Genomic DNA, 25,367 nt, shown 5'->3' with positions numbered 1-25,367 from the left:
AGGACTGGTGCACTTCACAAAATAGATGGCATCATGAGGTAGGAAAATTATGTGGATATATTGAAGCAACATCTCAGTCAGGAAGTTAAAGGTTGGTTGCAAATGGGTCTTCCAAATGGACAATGACCCCAAGCATACTTCCAAAGTTGTGGCAAAATGGCTGAAGGACAACAAAGTCAAGGTATTGGAGTGGCCATCACAAAGCCCTCAATCCTATAGACAATTGGTGGGCAGAACTGAAAAAGCATGTGCGAGCAAGGAGGCCTACAAACCTGACTCAGTTACAGTACACCAGCTCTGTCAGGAGGAATGGGCCACAATTCACCCAACTTATTATGGGAAGCTTGTGGAAGCCTACAAGGAAAGTTTGACCCAAGTTAAACAATATAAAGGCAATTCTACCAAATACTATTTGATTGTATGTAAACTTCTGACCCACTGGGAATGTGATGAAAGAAATACAAGCTGAAATAAATCATTCTCTCTACTATTATTCTGACATTTCACATTCTTAAAATCAAGTGGTGATCCTAACTGACCGAAGGCAGGGAATTTGTACTTTAAATGTCAGGAATTGTGAAAAACTGATTTTAAATGTATTTGGTTAAGGTGTATGTAAACTTCCGACTTCAACTGTATGTGTGAGATCTTGTACTTCCAGAGAGATCGGTTCGTCTGAGGAGCTAGCCTTGTGCTTGATCTGCTCTCCCCCTAAGAGCATAGTGTCAGAGCTGACATCCTCCCCTCTCTCAGTGATACCACAGGCAGGCTCCCCACTGCACCGCAGCGCATAACCTCGCCTTGCAGCCTGATTGGCACTTGTTCTTGTCTGGCTGAGAAACAGCCTTTTATGGTGGATAAACACCCCATTCAGACGCACGCACGCACACACACACACACACACACACACACACACACACACACACACACACACACACACACACACACACACACACACACACACACACACACACACACACACACACACACACACACACACACACACACACACACACACACAAATAGAGCAACACATTTATACATACAGTTAGGGTCACAATTACACAACATTTTAGCAACAAACAGCTACGGAACGCTGTATACTGTACACAGACATTAAGTATACCAAACATTAGGAACACCTTCCTAATATTGAGTTGCACCTCCCCTGTTGCCCTCAGAACAGCTTCAATTTGCCGGGGCATGGACTCTACAAGGTGTCGAAAGCGTTCCACAGGGAGGCTGGCCCATGTTGACTCCAATGCTTCCCACAGTTGTGGGAAACTGTTGAGAGTGAAAAAGCAAGCAGCGTTGTAGTTCCTGACACAAACCGGTGCCTGGCACCTACTACCATACCCTGTTTAAAGGCACTTAAATCTTTTGTCTTGCCCCATTCACCCTCTGAATGGCACACATACACAATCCATGTCTCAATTGTCTCAAGGCTTAAAAATCCTTCTTTAACCTGTCTCCTCCCCTTCATCTACACTGATTGAAGTGGATTTAACAAGTGACATCAATAAGGGATCATAGCTTTCACCTGGATTCACCTGGTCAGTCTATGTCATGGAAAGAGCAGGTGTTCCTAATGTTTTGTACACTCAGTGTACATCCTCACTACCATAGACTACCACATGCACACCCCCTTTGTAAAATGTGGAATTCTTTAATAAGAAACCAGAGTGTTTAAATGTCTGGTTTTTTATATTAGATTTGTTAACATGCTTGAGTTGCTTTCATAGGTCTTACAAGTAATTTCATGCTGGCATGACTCTTTCCATCCTGATTAATTTGCTCGTGTTTGTGTTCAACTCCACGTGATCACAAATAAATGAGAGAGTGTGATATCAAGAAGGCAGAACAAGAACAGACCGTTGTCTCAAAAAGGTAGGGGGATTAACATGATAAGAAATGTATATAAATCAGCTAGATGAGTGGTGCCTTGTGAAGACGTTCCCACATGAGAGCCATCCCTCTTCTTTGCTACCTTCCAACCTCTCATAACAGCGTCAGGAACAATCTCATTGACCTCCATGGATCGAAGTCTTAGACAGAAAATAATATTATGTGACTTAGTTTCTAATTGGTCAATTTGCAAGAGAAAATAATGTAAACATAGCTTGTTTTGATGATTCCACTTCCCTCCTCAAATGGAATTTGCTCATTTAGCATGGAGAAAGCAATTGAAAAAGCACTTAGCAGAACTGTAAACGCTGTTTCCCTGGCTGAAAAGCCCAGGCTGAAGATGGAAATCAATACAGCAGGACTCTTCACTTCATTCATCACTCTTTTCATCCCTCACTTTCCCCTGGTGTTCCTGGAATACTGGCTCAAGTCAGACACATAATGTTTATACATAAACGTGCACACACAATCGCACGCGCACGCACACAACCACACGCACGCACGCAACCACACACACACGCACACAACCACACGCACGCACACAACCACACACACGCACACAACCACACACACGCACACAACCACACGCACGCACACAACCACACGCACGCACGCAACCACACGCACGCACACAACCACACGCACGCACACAACCACACGCACACAACCACACGCACGCACGCAACCACACACACGCACACAACCACACGCACGCACACAACCACACGCACGCACACAACCACACACACGCACACAACCACACACACGCACACAACCACACGCACGCACACAACCACACGCACGCACGCAACCACACGCACGCACACAACCACACGCACGCACACAACCACACGCACGCACACAACCACACGCACGCACGCAACCACACGCACGCACACAACCGCACGCACGCAACCACACGCACGCACGCAACCACACGCACGCACACAACCACACACGCACCACACAACCACACACGCACGCAACCACACCACGCACGCACGCAACCACACACGCACGCACACAACCACACGCACGCACGCAACCACACGCACGCACGCAACCACACGCACGCACACAACCACACGCACGCACGCAACCACACGCACGCACACAACCACACGCACGCACACAACCACACGCACGCACACAACCACGCGCACGCACACAACCACACACACGCACACAACCACACGCACGCACACAACCACGCGCACCACGCAACCACAACCACACGCACGCACACAACCACACGCACGCACGCAACCCCGCACACGCACACACACAAACACACACACGCACACAACCACACGCACGCACACAACCACACGCACGCACACAACCACACGCACGCACACAACCACGCGCACGCACGCAACCACACGCACGCACACAACCACACGCACGCACGCAACCACACACACACGCACACAACCACACGCACGCACACAACCACACGCACGCACGCACACAACCACACGCACGCACACAACCACACACACGCACACAACCACACGCACGCACACAACCACACGCACGCACGCAACCACACGCACGCACGCAACCACACGCACGCACACAACCACACGCACGCACACAACCACACGCACGCACACAACCACACGCACGCACACAACCCCACACACACGCACACAACCACACGCACGCACACAACCACGCGCACGCACACAACCACACGCACGCACACAACCACACGCACGCACGCAACCACACGCACGCACACAACCACACGCACGCACACAACCACACGCACGCACACAACCGCACGCACGCAACCACACACACGCACACAACCACACGCACGCACGCAACCACACGCACGCACACAACCACACGCACGCACGCAACCACAACGCACGCACGCAACCACACACACGCGCACATGCATGCAAACTCACATGCAAATACACACACACAACCACGCGCACGCACGCAACCACACGCACGCACGCAACCACACGCACGCACACAACCACACGCACGCAACCACACACACGCGCACATGCATGCAAACTCACATGCAAATACACACACACAGGCACGCAGACACCCATCCACATCGCTCAGGCCAAACGCCACGCCCACTAATGTTTCTTCTCCACGATGTGTCTGGATTTGATCTCCTCCCCGACCACTTCTCGAATGCAAACACATTCAAACCGGTCTGATTGGCTCCAGAAAACGATGGGTTGGGCCAGAGACTGAACACACGTGGGTAAAGTGGTGTTTTGGAAATAGTAATTGGCTTTGATACTGATTGGTTAGAGACGATCCAATCGCTGATGACTTGTTTTGTACAACACCTCTCACTTTGACGTCAGCAGAAAGGCCTTATACGATGGCAGTCTCAGACTGAATGTATGTATTGATAGATAGAGCAGTGGAATTACATTCAGTATGAGTCGTCAAACTGTGAGTGGGGTTGTTACCAGTACGATTTAGAAGAGGCAGGATGAACAGGGACTAAGCAAGGTGAGACTCCTTCCATTCCTTCCTTTCTCTGCGCCTCGGATTCACGCTGCCTCTGTCCAGCTCCACCTCTCCTTCCTTCCTTCCTTCCTTCCTTCCTTCCTTCCTTCCTTCCTTCCTTCCTTCCTTCCTTCCTTCCTTCCTTCCTTCTCTCTCTTTCTCTTTCTTTCTTTCTCACATTCTCTCTCTCCCTCTCTCCCTTTCCATCCTCCTCTCTCCTACTCCTTCCCCCCTTCCCCCCTTCTCTTTCCAGTTCCATCCCCCACTCTCTGACTCCCACCTCGTTCTCTCTCCCCCTCCCTTTCCATTCCTCACTCCCCACCCCAGGCCCCTCTCTGTCTCAGGGCTCAGAGGTTGGGCCGCCCTCCAGCTCCTTTCCCCAGAGCCAGGATGACATCATCATAGCGCTGCTGCCTCATTCCCCAGGAGCCTATTCATCACACACATCATCATCACCAGCATCAGCAGCATCATCTGACTTCACCCGCACTGCACCTCACACACACATGCACACGCATGCAAGCACACACATCTCTCTTCTACACACTCCACCTCACACCTTGTGCACCGTTCCCCCACCTCCAACTACCATTCTCTCCCCCCTCTGCAGTTGCTAAACCCAAAGTGAGAGGGGGTATTTGGGGGGTGAGAGAGACAGAGAGAGAAGAGAACCCTGCTGGGGTAAGCAGAAAGCTACAACCTGTGCACTCCCAACAATGCGTCTCAATAAGCCACGCCACACAAAATCTGATGAGTCAGTCTGGCTACAGAGAGAGAACAACAACATCAAAAAGCAGGAGACCCCTCCGACTCCATTCGCTCTGGAGTGAGAGAGACAGAGAGAGAGAGACAGAGAGAGACAGAGAGAGAGAGAGAGAGAGACAGAGAGAGAGAGAGACAGAGAGAGAGACAGAGAGAGACAGAGAGACAGAGAGAGAGACAGAGAGAGAGAGAGAGAGAGAGACAGAGAGAGACAGAGAGAGAGAGAGAGAGAGAGAGAGAGACAGAGAGAGACAGAGAGAGAGAGAGAGAGACAGAGAGAGACAGAGAGAGAGAGAGAGAGAGAGAGAGAGAGAGAGAGAGACAGAGAGAGAGAGAGAGAGAGAGAGAGAGAGAGAGAGAGAGAGAGAGAGAGAGAGAGAGAGAGAGACAGAGAGAGAGAGAGAGACAGAGAGAGAGACAGAGAGAGAGACAGAGAGAGAGAGAGACAGAGAGAGACAGAGAGAGACAGAGAGAGAGAGAGAGAGACAGAGAGAGAGAGAGACAGAGAGAGAGAGAGACAGAGAGAGACAGAGAGAGAGAGAGAGAGAGACAGAGAGAGAGACAGAGAGAGAGAGAGACAGAGAGACAGAGAGAGAGACAGAGAGACAGAGAGAGACAGAGAGAGATAGAGACAGAGAGAGAGACAGAGAGAGGGAGAGAGAGGGAGAGAGAGACAGAGAGACAGAGAGAGAGACAGAGAGAGGGAGAGAGAGGGAGAGAGAGACAGAGAGACAGAGAGAGAGACAGAGAGAGATAGAGACAGAGAGAGAGACAGAGAGAGGGAGAGAGAGGGAGAGAGAGACAGAGAGACAGAGAGAGAGACAGAGAGACAGAGAGAGACAGAGAGAGATAGAGACAGAGAGAGAGACAGAGAGAGGGAGAGAGAGGGAGAGAGAGACAGAGCTCAGGCTCTGAATATGCTTACATGACTTTCCCCGTTACTGTTACTGAACAGCACTTACCTGAACACATCACATCACATAGTAAACAGATACTTACTGAACACACCACATCAAAATAGTCAACACAGAACATATCATCACAGTATTTCCATCAAGTTCATCTTCACAAGTTAGCCTACATCCAGCCGCTCAACTTCTATCCATTGTATATCTATTTAAAAACACTGGCAGAACTGGTTGGCACCAGTGTGGGGTAGTAGTAGGCACCAGTTTGGGGCAGCAGTAGGCACCAGTGTGGGGTAGTAGTAGGCACCAGTTTGGGGCAGCAGTAGGCACCAGTGTGGGGTAGTAGTAGGCACCAGTTTGGGGCAGCAGTAGGCACCAGTGTGGGGTAGTAGTAGGCACCTGTTTGGGGCAGCAGTAGGCACCGGTGTGGGGCAGCAGTAGACACCAGTGTGGGGTAGTAGTAGGCACCAGTGTGGGGTAGCAGTAGGCACCAGTGTGGTGCAGCAGTAGGCACCAGTGTGGGGTAGTAGTAGGCACCAGTGTGGGGCAGCAGTAGGCACCAGTGTGGGGTAGTAGTAGGCACCTGTTTGGGGCAGCAGTAGGCACCCGTGTGGGGCAGAAGTAGGCACCAGTGTGTGGTAGTAGTAGGCACCAGTGTGGGGCAGCAGTAAACATCAGTGTGGGGCAGGAGTAGGCACCTGTGTGGGGCAGTAGTAGGCACCTGTTTGGGGCAGCAGTAGGCACCAGTGTGGGGCAGCAGTAGGCACCCGTGTGGGGCAGCAGTAGGCACCAGTGTGGGGGCAGCAGTAGGCACCAGTGTGGGGCAGCAGTAGGCACCCATGTGGGGCAGCAGTAGGCACCAGTGTGGGGTAGTAGTAGGCACCGGTGTGGGGTAGTAGTAGGCACCAGTGTGTGGCAGCAGTAGGCACCCGTGTGGGGCAGTAGTAGGCACCAGTGTGGGGCAGCAGTAGGCACCAGTGTGGGGAAGCAGTAGGCACCAGTGTGGGGTAGTAGTAGGCACCGGTGTGGGGTAGTAGTAGGCACCAGTGTGGGGCAGCAGTAAACATCAGTGTGGGGCAGCAGTAGGCACCAGTGTGGGGCAGGAGTAGGCACCTGTGTGGGGCAGTAGTAGGCACCTGTTTGGGGCAGCAGTAGGCACCAGTGTGGGGCAGCAGTAGGCACCAGTGTGGGGCAGCAGTAGGCACCAGTGTGGGGCAGCAGTAGGCACCCGTGTGGGGCAGCAGTAGGCACCAGTGTGGGGTAGTAGTAGGCACCGGTGTGGGGTAGTAGTAGGCACCAGTGTGGGGCAGCAGTAGGCACCCGTGTGGGGCAGTAGTAGGCACCAGTGTGGGGCAGCAGTAGGCACCAGTGTGGGGCAGCAGTAGGCACCAGTGTGGGGTAGTAGTAGGTACCGGTGTGGGGTAGTAGTAGGCACCAGTGTGGGGCAGCAGTAAACATCAGTGTGGGGCAGCAGTAGGCACCAGTGTGGGGCAGCAGTAGGCACCAGTGTGGGGCAGAAGTAGGCACCAGTGTGGGGTAGTAGTAGGCACCAGTGTGGGGCAGCAGTAAACATCAGTGTGGGGCAGCAGTAGGCACCAGTGTGGGGCAGCAGTAGGCACCAGTGTGGGGCAGAAGTAGGCACCAGTGTGGGGTAGTAGTAGGCACCAGTGTGGGGCAGCAGTAAACATCAGTTTGGGGCAGCAGTAGGTACCAGTGTGGGGCAGCAGTAGGCACCAGTGTGGGGTAGTAGTAGGCACCAGTGTGGGGCAGCAGCAGGCACCAGTGTGGGGCAGCAGTAGGCACCAGTGTGGGGCAGCAGTAGGCACCAGTGTGGGGTAGTAGTAGGCACCAGTGTGGGGCAGCAGTAGGCACCAGTGTGGGGCAGCAGTGCTTGTGATTGTGGACGGGGTGAGGTAATGTTGATGGTGACTTACATAGTCATGGAAGGCCTTGGCCTCACTAGAATGTTCACATGTCTCTCTCCTTTCCGGGGCCGCGCAGTACAGGTCCCAGAACACACTGTAGCACAGGGAGGGCGGGGAGGTTATATACACAGAAGTGCAAAAAACACACAAAAACAACATTATCATTATTAATGTTATCATCCTGATTTTTCCAGAATGTTACCAGGACCCGTATTTACAGAGGATCTGAGAGTAGGAGTAGGATGGACAAGGTCCCCCTGTCTGACAAGGCAGACCCCCCCGAAACCTCTCTGAATCAGACTGACTAGGCACCCCACCTTTCCCTTCCCTCTCATTAACATCTAAAAAGGAAAACTGAATTCATTTTAAGGCCCAGCTAAGTCGATTGATAGGTCATTGTCATTTACAACAAGTCATTTACAACAAGTTGTAATAGAGAGGAGGATGAAGATAAATGAGAGTGTGAGGGAATGGAGTGGAAGACGTAGTACTGTACTCACCACCACCAAGAGTGGAGGAATCCTGGGGGCTCTCCTAATGTGATGTTCTTCTCCCATCGGATCTACCAGAGAGACAGAAAGACAGAGAGGTTTCAGATAAGGTGTATAAAGTATAGGTGTAGACTCCATTGTACTGTAATATTCATGACATGAAACTAAAGTCTACAAGTATTTTGAGAGTATGTGGAATTGCAAATACACATCATTATATACAGTGAGCTCCAAAAGTATTGGGAGAGTGACACATTTTGTTGTTTTGGCTCTGTGCTCCAACACTTTGGACTTGAAATGATACAATGACCTTGAGGTTAAAGTGCAGACTGTCATCTTTTATTAGAGGGTATTTTCATCCACATCGGGTGAACCATTTAGAAATTATAGCACTTTCTGTACATAGTCCCTTCATTTCATGGTACCAAAAGTATTGGGACAAATTCACTTATATGTGTATCAAAGTAGTCAACAGTTTAGTATTTGGTCCCATATTCCTAGAACCCAATGATTACATCAAGCTTGTGACTCTACATTTGCTATTTGTTTTGGTTGTGTTTCAGATTATTTTATTTTGTGTTTCAGATTATTTGGGAAAATAATGTATTGTGTCATTTTGGAGTCACTTTAATTGTAAATAAGAATAGAATGTTTCTAAAAACTTCTACATTAATGTGGATGCTACTAATATTATGGATAATCCTGAATGAATTGTTAATAATGATGACGCACAAATATCATACCTCCAAGACATGCTAACCTTTCACCATTACAATAACAGGGGAGGTTAGCATTTGAGGGGATTTATCAAATCAAATTATATTTGTCCATGCGCCGAATACAACAGGTGTAGACCTTACCGTGAAACGCTTACTGACACCCTTAACCAACAACGCAGTTTAACAAATATTTAGTTAAGAAAATATTTACTAAATAAACTAAAGTAAAAAAATACTAATTTTAAGTAACACAATAAAAAAAAATTATTTTTTATTTCACCTTTATTTAACCAAGTAGGCCAGTTTAGGAAGGCCATTTACAACTGTGACCTGGCCAAGATTATAATGGCACAAGGCAAGACCCAGATGCAGACACAGGAGGCAGATGGTTAGAGACCAAGATGCTTATTAACAATCCAAAAAGGGTAGGCAAGAGAATGGTCGTGGACAGGCAAAAGGTCAAAACCAGTTACAGAGTTACAGAGTGGCAGGCAGGCTCGAGGTCAGGGCAGGCAGAATGGCAGGCAGGCTCGAGGTCAGGGCAGGCAGAATGGTCAGGCAGGCTTGAGGTCAGGGCAGGCAGAATGGTCAGGCAGGCTCGAGGTCAGGGCAGGCAGAATGGCAGGCAGGCTCGAGGTCAGGGCAGGCAGAATGGTCAGGCAGGCTCGAGGTCAGGGCAGGCAGAATGGCAGGCAGGCTCGAGGTCAGGGCAGGCAGAATGGTCAGGCAGGCTCGAGGTCAGGGCAGGCAGAATGGCAGGCAGGCTCGAGGTCAGGGCAGGGCAGGCAGAATGGCAGGCAGGCTCGAGGTCAGGGCAGGCAGAATGGCAGGCAGGCTCGAGGTCAGGGCAGGCAGAATGGCAGGCAGGCTCGAGGTCAGGGCAGGCAGAATGGCAGGCAGGCTCGAGGTCAGGGCAGGCAGAATGGTCAGGCAGGCTTGAGGTCAGGGCAGGCAGAATGGCAGGCAGGCTCGAGGTCAGGGCAGGAAGAATGGTCAGGCAGGCTCGAGGTCAGGGCAGGCAGAATGGTCAGGCAGGCTCGAGGTCAGGGTAGGCAGAATGGTAAGGCAGGCTCGAGGTCAGGGAAGGCAGAATGGCAGGCAGGCTCAAGGTCAGGGCAGGCAGAATGGCAGGCAGGCTCGAGGTCAGGGCAGGCAGAATGGTCAGGCAGGCTCAAGGTCAGGGCAGGCAGAATGGCAGGCAGGCTCGAGGTCAGGGCAGGCAGAATGGTCAGGCAGGAGGGAATGGAGTCCAGAAAAACAGACAAAGGTCAAAACCAGGAGGACTAGTAAAAGAGAATAGAAACGTAGGAGCACGGGAAATAACACGCTGGTTGACTTGAACATACAAGACGAACTGGCACAGAGAGACAGGAAACACAAGGATAAATACACTGGGGAAAATAAGCGACACCTGGAGGGGGTGGAGACAATCACAAGGACAGGTGAAACAGACCAGGACTTGACAAAGATAAAGCAAAGCAGTGCGACAAAAACAACACAGAGTTACACATGGGATAAACAAACATACAGTCAATAACACAATAGAAAAAGTAAATGTACAGTGTGTGCAAATGTAGTAAGAGTAGGGAGGTAAGGCAATAAATAGGCCATAGAGGCGAAATAATTACAATTTAGCATTAACACTGGAGTGATAGATGTGCAGATGATGATGTGCAAGTAGAGATACTGGGGTGCAAAAGAGCAAAAAAAACAAAAAACAATATAGGGATGAGGTAGTTGGGTGTGCTATTTACAGATGGGCTCTGTACAGGTACAGTGATTGGTAAGCTGCTCTGAAGTTCGATTCTTAAAGTTAGAGAGGGAGTGGTGTCAATGCAAACTGTCTGGGTGGCCATTTGATTAATTGTTCAGCAGTCTTATGGCTTGGGGGGTAGAAGCTGTTAAGGAGCCTTTTGAACCTAGACTTGGAGCTCTGGTAAAGCTTGCTGTGCGGTAGCAGAGAAAACAGTCCATGACTTGTGTGACTGGAGTCTTTGACAATTTGTTGGGCTTTCCTCTGACACCGCCTAGTATATAGGTGCTGGATGGCAGGAAGCTTGGCCCCTGTTATGTACTGAGCCGTACTCACTATCCTCTGTAGCACCTTTCGGTCGGATGCCGAGCAGTTGCCATACCGGGCGGTGATGCAACTGGTCAGGATGCTCTCAATGGTGCAGCTGTATAACTTTGAGGATCTGGGAACCCATGCCAAAAATGTTCAGTCTCCTGAGGGGGATAAGGCATTGTCGTGCCCTCTTCATAACTGGCTTGGTGTGTTTGGACAATGATAGTTTGTTGGTGATGTGGACACTAAGGATCTTGAAACTCTCGACGTGCTCCCCTACAGCCCCATCAATGTGAATGGGGGTGTGTTCAGCCCTCCTTTTCCTGTAGTCCACGATAATCTCGTTTGACTTGCTCACGTTGAGGGAAAGGCTGTTATCATGGCACCACACTGCCAGGTCTCTGACGTCCTCCCTAAAGGCTGTCTCAACGTTGTTGGTGATCAGGCCTACCACCGTTGTGTCGTCACCAAACATTTTTTTTAAACGTAAAGGGGGTAGATCAGCTTTAATATTGCAGATAGATTGTAGTGTCCATCAATGTAATTGTCTGCATCACTTCCAATCCCCCTTATATATATTTTTTTCAAATATATATACAGTTGAAGTCAGAAATTAACATACACCTTAGCCAAATACATTTAAACTCAGTTTTTCACAATTCCTGACATTTCATCCTCGTAAAAATTCCATGTCTTAGGTCAGTTAGGATCACCACTTTATTTTAAGAATGTGAAATGCCAGAATAATAGTAGAGAGAATTATTTATTTCAGCTTTTATTTATTTCATCACATTCCCATTCCCAATTAGTATTTGGTAGCATTGCTTTTAAATTGTTTAACTTGGGTAAAATGTGTCGGGTATTCTTCCACAAGCTTCCCACAATAAGTTGGGGGACTTTTGGCCCATTCCTCCTGACTGGTGGTTGTAACTGAGTCAGGTTTGTAGGCCTCCTTGCTCGCACACACTTTTTCAGTTCCGCCCACAAATTTTCTATAGGATTGAGGTCAGGGCTTTGTGATGGCCACTCATATACCTTGACTCTGTTGCCATTAAGCCATTTTGTCACAACTTTGGAAGTATGCTTGGGGTCATTGTACATTTGGAAGACTCATTTGTGACCAAGCTTTAACTTCCTGCCTGATGTCTTGAGATGTTGCTTCAATATATCCACATAATTTTCCTACCTTATGATGTCATCTATTTTGTGAAGAGCACCAGACCCTCCTGCAGCAAAGCACTCCCACAACATGATGCTGCCACCGTCGTGCTTCACGGTTGGGATGGTGTTCTTCGGCTTGTTAGCCCCCCCTTTTCCTCCAAACATAATGATGGTCATTATGGCCAAACAGTTCTATTTTTGTGTCATCAGACCAGAGGACATTTCTCCAAAAAGTACGATCTTTGTCCCCATGTGCAGTTGCAAACCGTAGTCTGGCTTTTTTTATGGAGGTTTTGGAGCAATGGCTCTTCCTGGCTGAGCGGCCTTTCAGGTTATGTCGATATAGGACTCGTTTTACTGTGGATATAGATACTTTTGTACTCGTTTCCTCCAGCACCTTCACAAGGTCCTTTGCTGTTGTTCTGGGATTGATTTGCACTTTTCGTACCAAAGTACGTTCATTTCTAGGAGACAGAACGCGTCTCCTTCCTGAGCGGTGTGACGCCTGCATGTTTCCATGGTGTTTATACTTGTTTGTACAGATGAATGTGGTGAATGTGGTACCTTCAGGTGTTTGGAAATTGCTCCCAAGGATGAACCAGACTTGAACCAGACAGATTTTTCTTCTGAGGTCTTGGCTGATTTATTTTGATTTGTCAAGCAAAGAGGCACTGAGTTTGAAGGTAGGCCTTGAAATACATCCACAGGTACACCTCCAATTGACTCAAATGAAGTAAAATAATCTGTCTGTAAACAATTGTTGGAAAAATTACTTGTGTCATGCACATAAAATTACTTGTGTCATTACTTGTGTCATGCACATAGTTTGCCAAAACTATAGTTTGTTAACAAAAAATTTGGGGAGTGGTTGAAAAACGAGTTTTAATGACTCCAACCTAAGTGTATGTAAACTTCCGACTTCAACTGTACATATTGATGGATTCTGGGTTCTAACTCCTAAACTTGAAATAGGGTTAATGATCAGGTATTCTATTGAGATATTGAGTACTATAGTTTAGAGGGGCTACACCAGAAGTTAATGGTTATCTGTAGGAGGAAGGTATATGGTGTGGAATGCTTGGAATGTACTGAGTGTAGGGAAAACGATCATATGTGGTAGGCATTGATAAGGGGAGAGAGTCATGGATTAGTGATGAAGGGGGTCGAGGTCAGGTCAGATCATGTTAAGGGAGAAGGAATAGATTATTGCCCGTATCACTAAGTTTCCTGCCTAGCAATGAAGATACAATGTTTAGCGAGGAGGAGGAGACTCCATCCAAAGTGGGGTACATATACACCACCACTATTGTAAAGATATTTTTGTCAGTTCAGCTGTTCGATCCTTCTGGAAGAATAAACGTGTTTTAAGCTTTCACAGTGTCCGTCGAATTCTTACTCTAATAATAATAATAATTAGACACTAACAATATACATACACTACCGTTCAAAAGTTTGGGTCACTTAGAAATGTCCTTGTTTTTGAAAGAAGAGCACATTTGTTGTCTATTAAAATAACATCAAATTGATCAGATAGAGTGTAGACATTGTTAATGTTGTAAATGACTATTGTAGCTGGAAACGGCTGATTTTGTATGGAATATCTACATAGGGTAACAGAGGCCCATTATCAGCAACCATCACTCCTGTGTTCCAAAGGCCCGTTGTGTTAGCTAATCCAAGTTTAGCTAAAAAAAGGCTAATTGATCATTAGAAAGCCCTTTTGCTATTATGTTAGCACAGCTGAAAACTGTTGTGCTGTTAAAGAAGCAATAAAACTGTCCTTCTTTAGACTAGTTGAGTATCTGGAGCATCAGCATTTGTGGGTTCGATTACAGGCTCAAAATGGCCAGAAACAAATAACTTTCTTCTGGAATTTGTCAGTATTCTTGTTCTGAGAAATTAAGGCAATTCCATGCAAGATACAACGCTTTGTACTACTCCCTTCACAGAACAGAGCAAACTGGCTCTAACCAGAATAGGAGGAGAGGGAGGCCCAGAACAGTGCAAACTGGCTCTAACCAGAATAGGAGGAGAGGGAGGCCCCGAACAGAGCAAACTGGCTCTAACCAGAATAGGAGGAGAGGGAGGCCACGAACAGAGCAAACTGGCTCTAACCAGAATATGAGGAGAGGGAGAGCAAACTGTACTTTTTCCCTCTTGGACTTTCCTCTTCCATTTTTGTGGTAAATCCACAATTAGTTGGTTGTAATTTTGGGTAGACATTTCCATATATTTTTCTTTGCTGCATGTGTGACATTACTCCACCAGTCCAATTTATGATATAATTGACAAAGATTATACATTTCTTTAAATAAAAAAAAAACGTTTTTGATCTATTAGTATATTTGAGTTTAACCACAATATTTGTTGTATTATTTGTTCTGTTTTTTCAGGTGGATTAAATTGAAATTGTAACCAAATCGAAATTGTAGCTTTTTTTTAAACAATCAATATTTGGGAGATTATTTCGTAATTCAAATAACTGAAAGTGTGTGGTTGTAATCTGAATAAAGGGAAAAAGGCCATTATTGAGCATGGGGTGAGACATTGTTATTCATTTGTGAGAGAACCAGTTTGGATTTAAGTATAACTTTTGTATGACTGAAGCCTTTAGTGAGAGGTCTAATGCTTTAATATGTAATCATTTCTACCCTCCGAAATCATATTCATTATAAAAAATAAGCCTGTTTAATTTTGCCTGGTTTGTTATCAGCGAACTTAATGATGGTGTTGGAGTCGTGCTTGGTGAACAGGGAGTACAGGAGAGGGCTAAGCACGCACCCCTGAGGGGCCGCCGTGTTGAGGATCAGTGTGGCAGGTGTATTGTTGCCTACTCTTACCACCTGGGGGCAGCCAGTCAGGAAGTCCAGGATCCAGTTCCAGATGGAAGTGTTTACTCCCAGGGTACTTAGCTTAGTGATGAGCTTTGTGGCACTATGGTGTTGAACGCTGAGCTGTAGTCAATGAACAGCATTCTCACATAGGTGTTCCTTTTGTCCGGGTGGGAAAGGGCAGTGTGGAGTGTGATTGAGATTGCGTAATCTGTGGAATTGTTGGGGCAGTATGGGTCTAGGGTGGGTCTAGGGTTTCCAGGATGATGGATGATGGTGTTGATATGCGCCATGACCAGCCTTTCAAAGCACTTCATGTCTACTGATGTGAGTGCTACGGGGCGGTAGTCATTTAAGCAGGTTACCTTCGCTTTCTTGGGCACAGGGACAATGGTGGTCTGCTTGAAACAGGTATTACAGACTTGCATTACAGACGTCCTGAGTACATGTCCTGGTAATCCGTCTGGGAATGTTGACCTGTTTAAAGGTCTTGCTCATATCGGCTACGGAGAGCATGATCACACATTTGTCCAGAACAGCTGGTGCTCTCATGCATGCTTCAGTGTTGCTTGCCTCAAAGCAAGCATAAAGTAATTTATCCCGTCTGGTAGGCTCAAGTCAGTGGGCAGCTCACGGTTAGGAATCCCTTTGTAACCCATAATAGTCACCTGACGAGTGTCAGAGCCGGTGTAGTAGGATTCAATCTTAGTCCTGTGTTGACGCTTTGCCTGTTTGATGGTTTGTCTGAGAGCATAGTGGGATTTATTATAACCAGTGAAGCCAGCAGGACAGGGGTCTTCTGTGCGTTTACTTGATCAATAATATCAAAAAGACGGCGAATGTTATCAGAAGAGTATCTGTCTCTAATAAATCCAGTTTGGTCCGCTTTTATTATTTTGGGAAGAAGAGTGTTTAGTCTTTTGGCGAGCAATTTGGTAATTATTTTATAGTCGAAATCCAACAAGCTTATGGGCCGGAAGGTCAAGCAGGACATTACAGTGTCCTTTTTGAGCAACACTGTAATGCGAGCTGTGTGCATTGAGTCTGGGAGAACTCAGTTGTTGCTAAAATCCTCCAGCATTGGCATGAAGATAGGGCGGAGCTGGGGCCAAAAAGCTTTGTAGAACTCTCTGGGGAATCCATCTGGGCCTGGGGACTTATTAGGTGGCATGGAGGTAATTGCCTCCAGGATCTCCTCAGGAGTGAAGGGGGAGTTGAGATCTTCTTGGTCGGTCTCTGATAGTTTAGGTAGCGAGATTCCCTCTAGGAAAGAGTGGAGTTCTGCCTCCGTGTGTTTTTTCTCAGAGGTATATAGTTTACAGTAAAAATCATGAAAAGTTAAATTGATATTTTTTGGGTCATACGTGACCTCGTCCTCTGCTGTTCGGATAGCCATGATTGTACGCTCTGACTGCTCCTTTTTTAATTGGTAAGCAAGCAATCTACTGGGCCTATTGCTATACTCATGGTATTTCTGTTTAGTAAAGAAAACATATTTTTTTTATCTCCCGAGTATAGTCCAAATTCAGTTTAGCTTTGGCTGCTTTAAGGTGACTCCAGGAGGTGCTGTCTGGGGATTGTTAATGTACTTTTTCACAGCATTCCAGCTCCTTCTCAAGATCTAGCCTGTGTGCTTCCATTGCTTTTTTCTTAGAGGAAGCATATGCAATTAATGACCTCTTAGTGTGGCTTTAGCAGCGTCCCACATTGTGGCCGGAGAAACAGGAGAATCTTTGTTGTCTTGTGTGTAGTTGTCTATCCATGTAGTTACCAATGTATGGAACGCTTCGTTTGATAGCATGGAGGTGTTGAATTTCCAGCTCTTTGACCTCGGTATGTTTTTGCAGAGGTCAAAGCGGAGGTGGACAAAGGCGTGATCTGAAAGTGCTATGGGTCCGATTGTACATGTGGCTGAATTTATGAAACTCTTTGGGATAAAAATGTAATCTATACGGGAGTAGGTGTTATGGACGTTAGAGTAGTTTGTATAGTCAATAGATGAGCTATTAGTCTCTCTCCAGATATCTATCAGTCCCATCTCTTTAGTAAGAGAGTTCAACATCTTTGCAGATCTAGGATTTGTGGTGGGGACTTGAGATGATTTGTCTAGGGTTGGGTTAAGGGTACAATTAAAATCTCCGGCCACAACGCCAAAGGAAACACAATGCTCATTGAACAGGGTTATCATTTTTGACATGAAGGCAGGAGTATCTGTGTTAGGGGCGTATATGTTTAATATAGTAATTGGTTGACCGTATAGTGACCCAGTTATCAAAATAAATCTCCCCTCCGGATCAGATATGTTTTTGTCAATTATGAATGGAACATTCTTATGGATAAGTATGGCTGTGCCTCTACTGTTTGATTTGAAAGATGAGAAATACACCTGTCCCACCCAAGCTCTGTGGAGTTTGGCATGTTCAGCATCACAGAGGTGTGTCTTTTTCCTTTTTTAGAGCACATAGTATATTTTTCAGTTTTATTGCATGCCCTAGACCATGGCGGCAGTGTAGCCTAGTGGTTAGAGCATTGGACTAGTAACGAAAGGTTGCAAGTTCAAATCCCCGAGCTGACAAGGTACAAAATCTGTCGTTCTGCCCTTGAACAGGCAGTTAACCCACTGTTCCTAGGCCATCATTGAAAATAAGAATTTGTTCTTAACTGACTTGCCTGGTTAAATAAAGGTTAAAAAAAATATTTAAAAAAATGGCAGTTCCATGTCAATAGATTTAAGGTACTAGTCATCGTCATCGAACAGTAATCAAACTTTAGTGCAAGTCATCGCTGGGTAAAGGTGGATAATAGTTACAGCTGCGTTCACATAAAAGGAAAATAAATGGTGTACATAAAATAATCATCTCTGAACACCCCAGCCGAGTTCCCAAACAACTCGACACATCCAGTTGGGTCTATTACCCCCCCGCTCAGTCTCAATTCTGTGTTCTGAAAAAAACAAAAACTGGGAACAGTTAGCAACGCACAACGTCTCCCTCTCCCCACCAAAGAAATGCCTCATCCTCTCCACCCCGCATTGAGTAAATGACACAGTAGCCCCTGTCCGGACCACACTAAAAGAGGGAGAAAATAAAATCAATAGCCCAGCCTACATATACCTCCCCCAAGGGACATAGGGAACCCCAAGTAATAATAGCAACAAAAAAACTGGAAAATAAAAGTAGGCTGAAACATTAGTAGGCCTAGGTTAGGCTATAGAGCCTATCCCTCAGCTAAATGAAAATAAATATAAATTGCTATAATGACATTTAGCGGGGCGGGCGGGTCTTTGGATATCGGCTATATGTTGTCTTACCTCCTTTAGTAATAGCATTAATCGCATTTAGTCATTGGTCCGTTTCTCATTGACCAGGATAGTCTTTAAAAAAAACGTGTTGCCTCTTCGGGAGTTTTGAAGTGTCGCAAGGCTCCTTGGTGAAGAATCCTGAGCTCGTTTGGGTATTTGAATCCCCTGAAGATGCCTCGGTCAATTGAGTATTTCTTCACCTCGCCAAACTCTCTGCGCTTTCGGCGTATTCCAGCTGGCAGGCCCTGGTCTAAAGTGAGTTTGGCGTTTCCTACTGTGATGGTGTTGTTTTTCACCGCCTGTAGGACTCGTTCCTTGTCGGTGAATCTCAGGAAACGTATGGTGATTGGGTGCGGTGGTTGTCTGGCTGCTGGTGGGGGCCTCAGTGCTCGGTGGGCTCTCTCTATGGGCCTGTCGGTGGACAGGTGGAGCCACTCGGGAAGTTTGTCTTGCTGGTAGCGGATCAGTGGCATGTTTCCCTCTTCTTTTTCACCCAGATTGAATAGAACACAATTATTCCTTCGCCCCCTGTTTTCCAGGTCCTCTGTTTTCTCTTCCAGATGCTCGATTTTCTTTTTCTCATATGCTATTGTTTCCATGGCATCTGTCAATAAGTTTTCCATGGATAGGATTCGCCCCTCTGCCTCGTCCAGGTGCCCCGCGTTTATGGTTATCTTGTTGTTGATGTCAGGCAAAGCGTTTTCCAGGATTGTCACCTTGCCCCCTCACACTGAGCTGAGAATTAATGGCATCTAATTTAGTGTTTAGTTCTGTACGTTGGGATCTCAACTCAGAAAGGATGTCTTCGACAGAGTGCGAGGTTGGTTCAAGGGTCACGTGATCCCCTCCCATTGTATCATTTTAAAGTGCTGGAGCACAGAGACAATACTTTTGCAGCTCACTGTAATTGCATAATTGAGGTGTGTGTGTGTGTATGTGTGTACTATAAACCTTACAGAGCACAGAGCCCATTATTAGTTGTGTGTCCATGGGACTGTTCCATATGGACATGCACCAGCCTGAGAGGTGAACCCTCTTACACCCCTGTGTTTGCCCCATCACTATGTTTCCTTTCACTCGGTCTCTCTCGCTTTTTTCAGAACTTAACACAAGGTTCTTAACACAGAAGCATAACACAAGGTCAACGCAAGCAGTGACATCATCCTCTGGGCTAAACCTGATTTATGGTCACTCACACATGCACAACACACACACCAGAGGAGACTTGTGAGAGGAGCTATAGGAGGACCGGCTCATTGTAATGGTTGGAATGAAATAAATGGAACGGTATCAAACACATCAAACATATGGAAACCACATTTTTGACTTCATTCCATTCCAGCCATTACAATGAGCCTGTCCTCCAATAGCTCCTCCCACCAGCCTCCTCTGACACACACACACACACACACACACACTGTTAAACCATGTGACTGAGCGACGGTGGAGAGTGGCTGTCTGAGGAAACTGTACACAATGTGGCAACTGTCAGGGTATTGTTTAGGCTGGCTCTGGGAGTGATATCACTCGGCATTAGAAGGTTTTCATGACTGCAGCCTAATCAGAGTTCATCAAAGTCAATGTTTTATCAACCGTGAACACAGCAGGAGAAGCGGTTTGGATTTGGCCCTGAGGTTGGGTTGGGTCTCAGGGATTGCATGCCAAATAGCACACTATTCACTGGTCAAAATGAGTGCACTAAATAGGGAATAGGGTTCCACTCGGGAACTAGTTAACGTCTCAGCCTGGAGGTGTCAACAGATGTGTGTGGTAAACACAGCTCTGTGTAGATAACCTGTCTTTACAACCATGTTCCTCTCCTTCAGTAGGAACTATGGTAGTGGGGGAAGGAGGGACGGCTGTGTTTATATACATCCCTGTCTCAACTAATGCTCTCAGTTCCCACACTCAAACCCTCTCCTTTTCTCTCCCCCATCTCCGGAAGACAGACAGAGTGATATGACATGGATGCCAGAGAGGAAAGAGTGTGTGTGCATGTGAGGAGTGAGGAAGTGGGAGAGTGGAGCCAGCTGATACATCTGCATCCTCTATCCCTTTTCTTTCTTTCTTTTGCATTTTAATTTACAGTGATTTAGAGAAGTATACTGGCTTCAACTTCCAAACCTCTTTACATTAACAGAGAGAGAGAGAGAGAGAGAGAGAGAGAGAGAGGTGCCAGTGTAAGCTGTCAGCAAGGTGGTGTATCGTAACTCTCTGTGCTGATCTCAGTAAATGGAGGCTAAATGCTGAACCACCTGCCGCCCTGCATGCTCTGCCAGCTCAGCACTGTGCTCCACACTAATTAAATTAACTACACACACACTGCCCTGCCTTACAGGAAGCTGCATAGGAGGGAGAATCAGCCCTGTTCTGGGACACACACATACACACACTTACCTCTGAGAGGAAGGTCTGTGCTGACTTCTGTGCCCCTACGTGCAGCAGGTACTCATACACATAGAGAGCTAACCTGCACAGAGAAACACAGAGACGACATCATGTTAGTAGGATGATCACTGGACTAGAGTAGTGTAGCCTCACTAAGCTACGTGATTGCCTGGATGCTACAATTTGACCTCTCCTGTCCAATTTCAACTATGACAGCTTTGGGTCATATGAGACACAGCCAATGAGAAGGCTTCTATATATGTTAAAGTTGAAAACAGCCTGCCAGTAGAAGAACAAACAGCATGCTGGGATGAGTTGGCATCGAGGGAACACACTGTAAATGCCTCTGTTTTACCCCAGACACTCTATACCACCCAAAAAACAGACTTTTTCTTACGCTGGAAAATCTTAACAACATTAAACAACGATGTCCAAGACATTGTCTACTGTCCTCTCAAATACATGTCATGTTACAAAGTGTAATGGACATTACATTAGTACATGGAATGGCCCTGATGTAGGCCAGGTAGATAAGAGGGTAGCATCACTGTCAAGCATCAATAATGCAAACATCACCCAAACAAAAGGTTACATGGATGGGTCTGCAATATGTCAATGCTTTGCTCTGGCACATTATAACTAGTACATAGGGCCCTCAAACTCAACTCTGGACCTCGAAGCCAGTTCCACTGCGTTTTGTCATTGCTCCTCTCTAATCAGGAACTGATTTAGACCTGAGACACCAGGTGGGTGCAATTAATGTGTGTTGGAAGTGTACTGCAGTCAAACAGAACTTTAAATCACCAAAACACTCCAGAGTATGAACTAATCAGAGTGGCTGCGGATCCGACATCCTCTTCCCGACAACTAAAGGTCCAAAGTTTCTGCGCATGTGCAGGATGTGCAGTCTCTGCTCCACTGTTTCGGCTGCTCAAAGAACAGGCTACTGTGGTTAATGGTGCTCCTTAATAAAGTTAGATCAAATTTGAATCAATGTCTGCAAGAACACAATGATAGTATTCTACATGACATAACCGAATATAATAGTATATTATAACCTACTGTAAGAAAAAACACAATTTCTTATGAGATTTTAGGATGATTATGCAAATGGTTGCATTTTTCTTTGATGTGGCCAAAACTACACAGCAAGAACCAGTAGGCAAAATATGTACTTTTATTGAAACTAAAGACAGGTGGTGACGGTAGGATAGTTTGAAAGAGCAGCAGGTCACTGTCTGTCTACATCCCAAATGGCACCCCATTTCCTTAATAATGCACTACTTTTGACCAGAGCCCTGTAGGCCCTGGTTAAAAGTAGTGCACTATAATGGTCATAGGATGCCATTCTCTCACATCCTTTGTCTGTTCCCAGAGGCCCCTCAGCGGACCCAGCCATGCAGCGTAGCCGCTCCTCATTCCAGACTTAAGTCTCAGACTGAGATAAAAATAAACCTCCAGACGCCACTCGTCTACCTGTCTGAAGATGATGGACTGCACACCTCTCCAGGCTCCACGCACCTGACTCTCTCTCTCCCTCTTTCCCTCGCTCTCTCTCTCTTTACCTCGGTCTCTCTCCGACTCTCCATCTCTCTTGTTTTTCTTGTGTGTAATGAAGGGATGTAACACAGTGGCTGCGGGTGGGTGGGGGTGTGGTGTTTAACCACAGAGAAGACGGAGCATTTCACAAGGACAAGGTTAACGGAAAAAATGAGCGGCTTGACAAAACTCTTGACACCTTCCACGCCGGTCCATGTTCTTAGAGCTGCGTTTCCTCCCTCTTCATTTTGGGACTGACTCTCCCTCTCTCTGTATCTGACTGTACAGTATCACTCTCTCTGTATCTGTCTGTACAATATCACTCTCTCTCTGTCTGTACAGTATCACTCTCTCTCTGTCTGTATCTGTCTGTACAGTATCACTCTCCCTCTCTCTGTCTGTCTGTACAATATCACTCTCTCTCTGTCTGTATCTGTCTGTACAGTATCACTCTCCCTCTCTCTGTATCTGACTGTACAGTATCACTCTCTGTGTCTGTCTGTACAATATCACTCTCTCTGTATCTGTCTGTACAATATCACTCTCTCTGTGTCTGACTGTACAATATCACTCTCTCTGTCTGTCTGTACAATATCACTCTCTCTGTGTCTGTCTGTACAATATCACTCTCTCTGTGTCTGACTGTACAATATCACTCTCTCTGTGTCTGACTGTACAATATCACTCTCTCTGTCTGTCTGTACAGTATCACTCTCCCTCTCGCTGTGTCTGTCTGTACAATATCACTCTCTCTCTGTCTGTCTGTACAATATCACTCTCTCTGTGTCTGACTGTACAATATCACTCTCTCTGTCTGTCTGTACAATATCACTCTCTCTGTGTCTGTCTGTACAATATCACTCTCTCTGTGTCTGACTGTACAATATCACTCTCTCTGTGTCTGACTGTACAATATCACTCTCTCTGTCTGTCTGTACAATATCACTCTCTCTGTGTCTGACTGTACAATATCACTCTCTCTGTCTGTCTGTACAATATCACTCTCTCTGTGTCTGTCTGTACAATATCACTCTCTCTCTGTCTGTCTGTACAATATCACTCTCTCTGTCTGTCTGTACAATATCACTCTCTCTGTCTGTCTGTACAATATCACTCTCTCTGTCTGTCTGTACAATATCACTCTCTCTGTGTCTGTCTGTACAATATCACTCTCTCTGTCTGTCTGTACAATATCACTCTCTCTGTCTGTCTGTACAATATCACTCTCTCTGTGTCTGTCTGTACAATATCACTCTCTCTCTGTCTGTCTGTACAATATCACTCTCTCTGTCTGTCTGTACAATATCACTCTCTCTGTCTGTCTGTACAATATCACTCTCTGTGTCTGTCTGTACAATATCACTCTCTCTGTGTCTGTCTTTACAATATCACTCTCTCTGTGTCTGACTGTACAATATCACTCTCGCTGTGTCTGTCTGTACAATATCACTCTCTCTGTGTCTGTCTGTACAATATCACTCTCTCTGTGTCTGTCTGTACAATATCACTCTCTCTGTGTCTGTCTGTACAATATCACTGTCTCTGTGTCTGTCTGTACAATATCACTCTCTGTGTCTGTCTGTACAATATCACTCTCTCTGTGTCTGTCTGTACAATATCACTGTCTCTGTGTCTGTCTGTACAATATCACTCTCTCTGTGTCTGTCTGTACAATATCACTGTCTCTGTGTCTGTCTGTACAATATCACTCTCTGTGTCTGTCTGTACAATATCACTCTCTCTGTGTCTGTCTGTACAATATCACTGTCTCTGTGTCTGTCTGTACAATATCACTCTCTCTGTGTCTGTCTGTACAATATCACTCTCTCTCTGTCTGTCTGTACAATATCACTCTCTCTGTGTCAGTCTGTACAATATCACTCTCTCTGTGTCTGTCTGTACAATATCACTCTCGCTGTGTCTGTCTGTACAGTATCACTGTCTCTGTGTCAGTCTGTACAATATCACTCTCTCTGTGTCTGTCTGTACAATATCACTCTCTCTGTGTCTGTCTGTACAATATCACTCTCTGTGTCAGTCTGTACAATATCACTCTCTCTGTGTCAGTCTGTACAATATCACTCTCTCTGTGTCAGTCTGTACAATATCACTCTCTGTGTCAGTCTGTACAATATCACTCTCGCTGTGTCTGTCTGTACAGTATCACTGTCTCTGTGTCAGTCTGTACAATATCACTCTCTCTGTGTCTGTCTGTACAATATCACTCTCGCTGTGTCTGTCTGTACAATATCACTCTCTGTGTCTGTCTGAACAATATCACTCTCTGTGTCAGTCTGTACAATATCACTCTCTCTGTGTCTGTCTGTACAATATCACTCTCTGTGTCTGTCTGTACAATATCACTCTCTGTGTCAGTCTGTACAATATCACTCTCGCTGTGTCTGTCTGTACAATATCACTCTCGCTGTGTCTGTCTGTACAATATCACTCTCTCTGTGTCTGTCTGTACAATATCACTCTCGCTGTGTCTGTCTGTACAATATCACTTTCTCTGTGTCTGTCTGTACAATATCACTCTCTGTGTCAGTCTGTACAATATCACTCTCGCTGTGTCTGTCTGTACAATATCACTCTCTGTGTCAGTCTGTACAATATCACTCTCGCTGTGTCTGTCTGTACAATACACTCTCTGTGTCAGTCTGTACAATATCACTCTCGCTGTGTCTGTCTGTACAATATCACTCTCGCTGTGTCTGTCTGTACAATATCACTCTCTGTGTCTGTCTGTACAATATCACTCTCTGTGTCTGTCTGTACAATATCCCTCTCTGTGTGTCTGTCTGTACAATATCACTCTCCTATCAGTCTGTACAATATCACTCTCGCTGTGTCTGTCTGTACAATATCACTCTCCTATCAGT

General features: G+C 46.3%; 1 protein-coding gene across 1 annotated transcript in view; it reads right to left on the bottom strand.

Annotated features, from left to right (window-relative positions):
* LOC109896022 (single-stranded DNA-binding protein 2) overlaps window positions 1-25,367 on the bottom strand; it is a 121,818-nt gene that overhangs the window by 51,788 nt on the left and 44,663 nt on the right. The window contains exons 2-4 of the mRNA XM_020490211.2: window positions 20,956-21,028; window positions 8,491-8,552; window positions 8,000-8,084 (exon numbers count right to left, since the gene is read on the bottom strand). Of these exons, the coding sequence (XP_020345800.1) occupies window positions 8,000-8,084; window positions 8,491-8,552; window positions 20,956-21,028 (220 nt within the window). The remainder of the gene's footprint in view (window positions 1-7,999; window positions 8,085-8,490; window positions 8,553-20,955; window positions 21,029-25,367) is intronic.

Source organism: Oncorhynchus kisutch, linkage group LG8 (assembly GCF_002021735.2).
Source record: "Oncorhynchus kisutch isolate 150728-3 linkage group LG8, Okis_V2, whole genome shotgun sequence".
NCBI classification, from domain to species: Eukaryota; Metazoa; Chordata; class Actinopteri; order Salmoniformes; family Salmonidae; genus Oncorhynchus; species Oncorhynchus kisutch.
The sequence above is the reverse complement of the archived record's forward strand: the minus strand, read 5'-3'. Positions and strand labels throughout refer to the sequence as shown.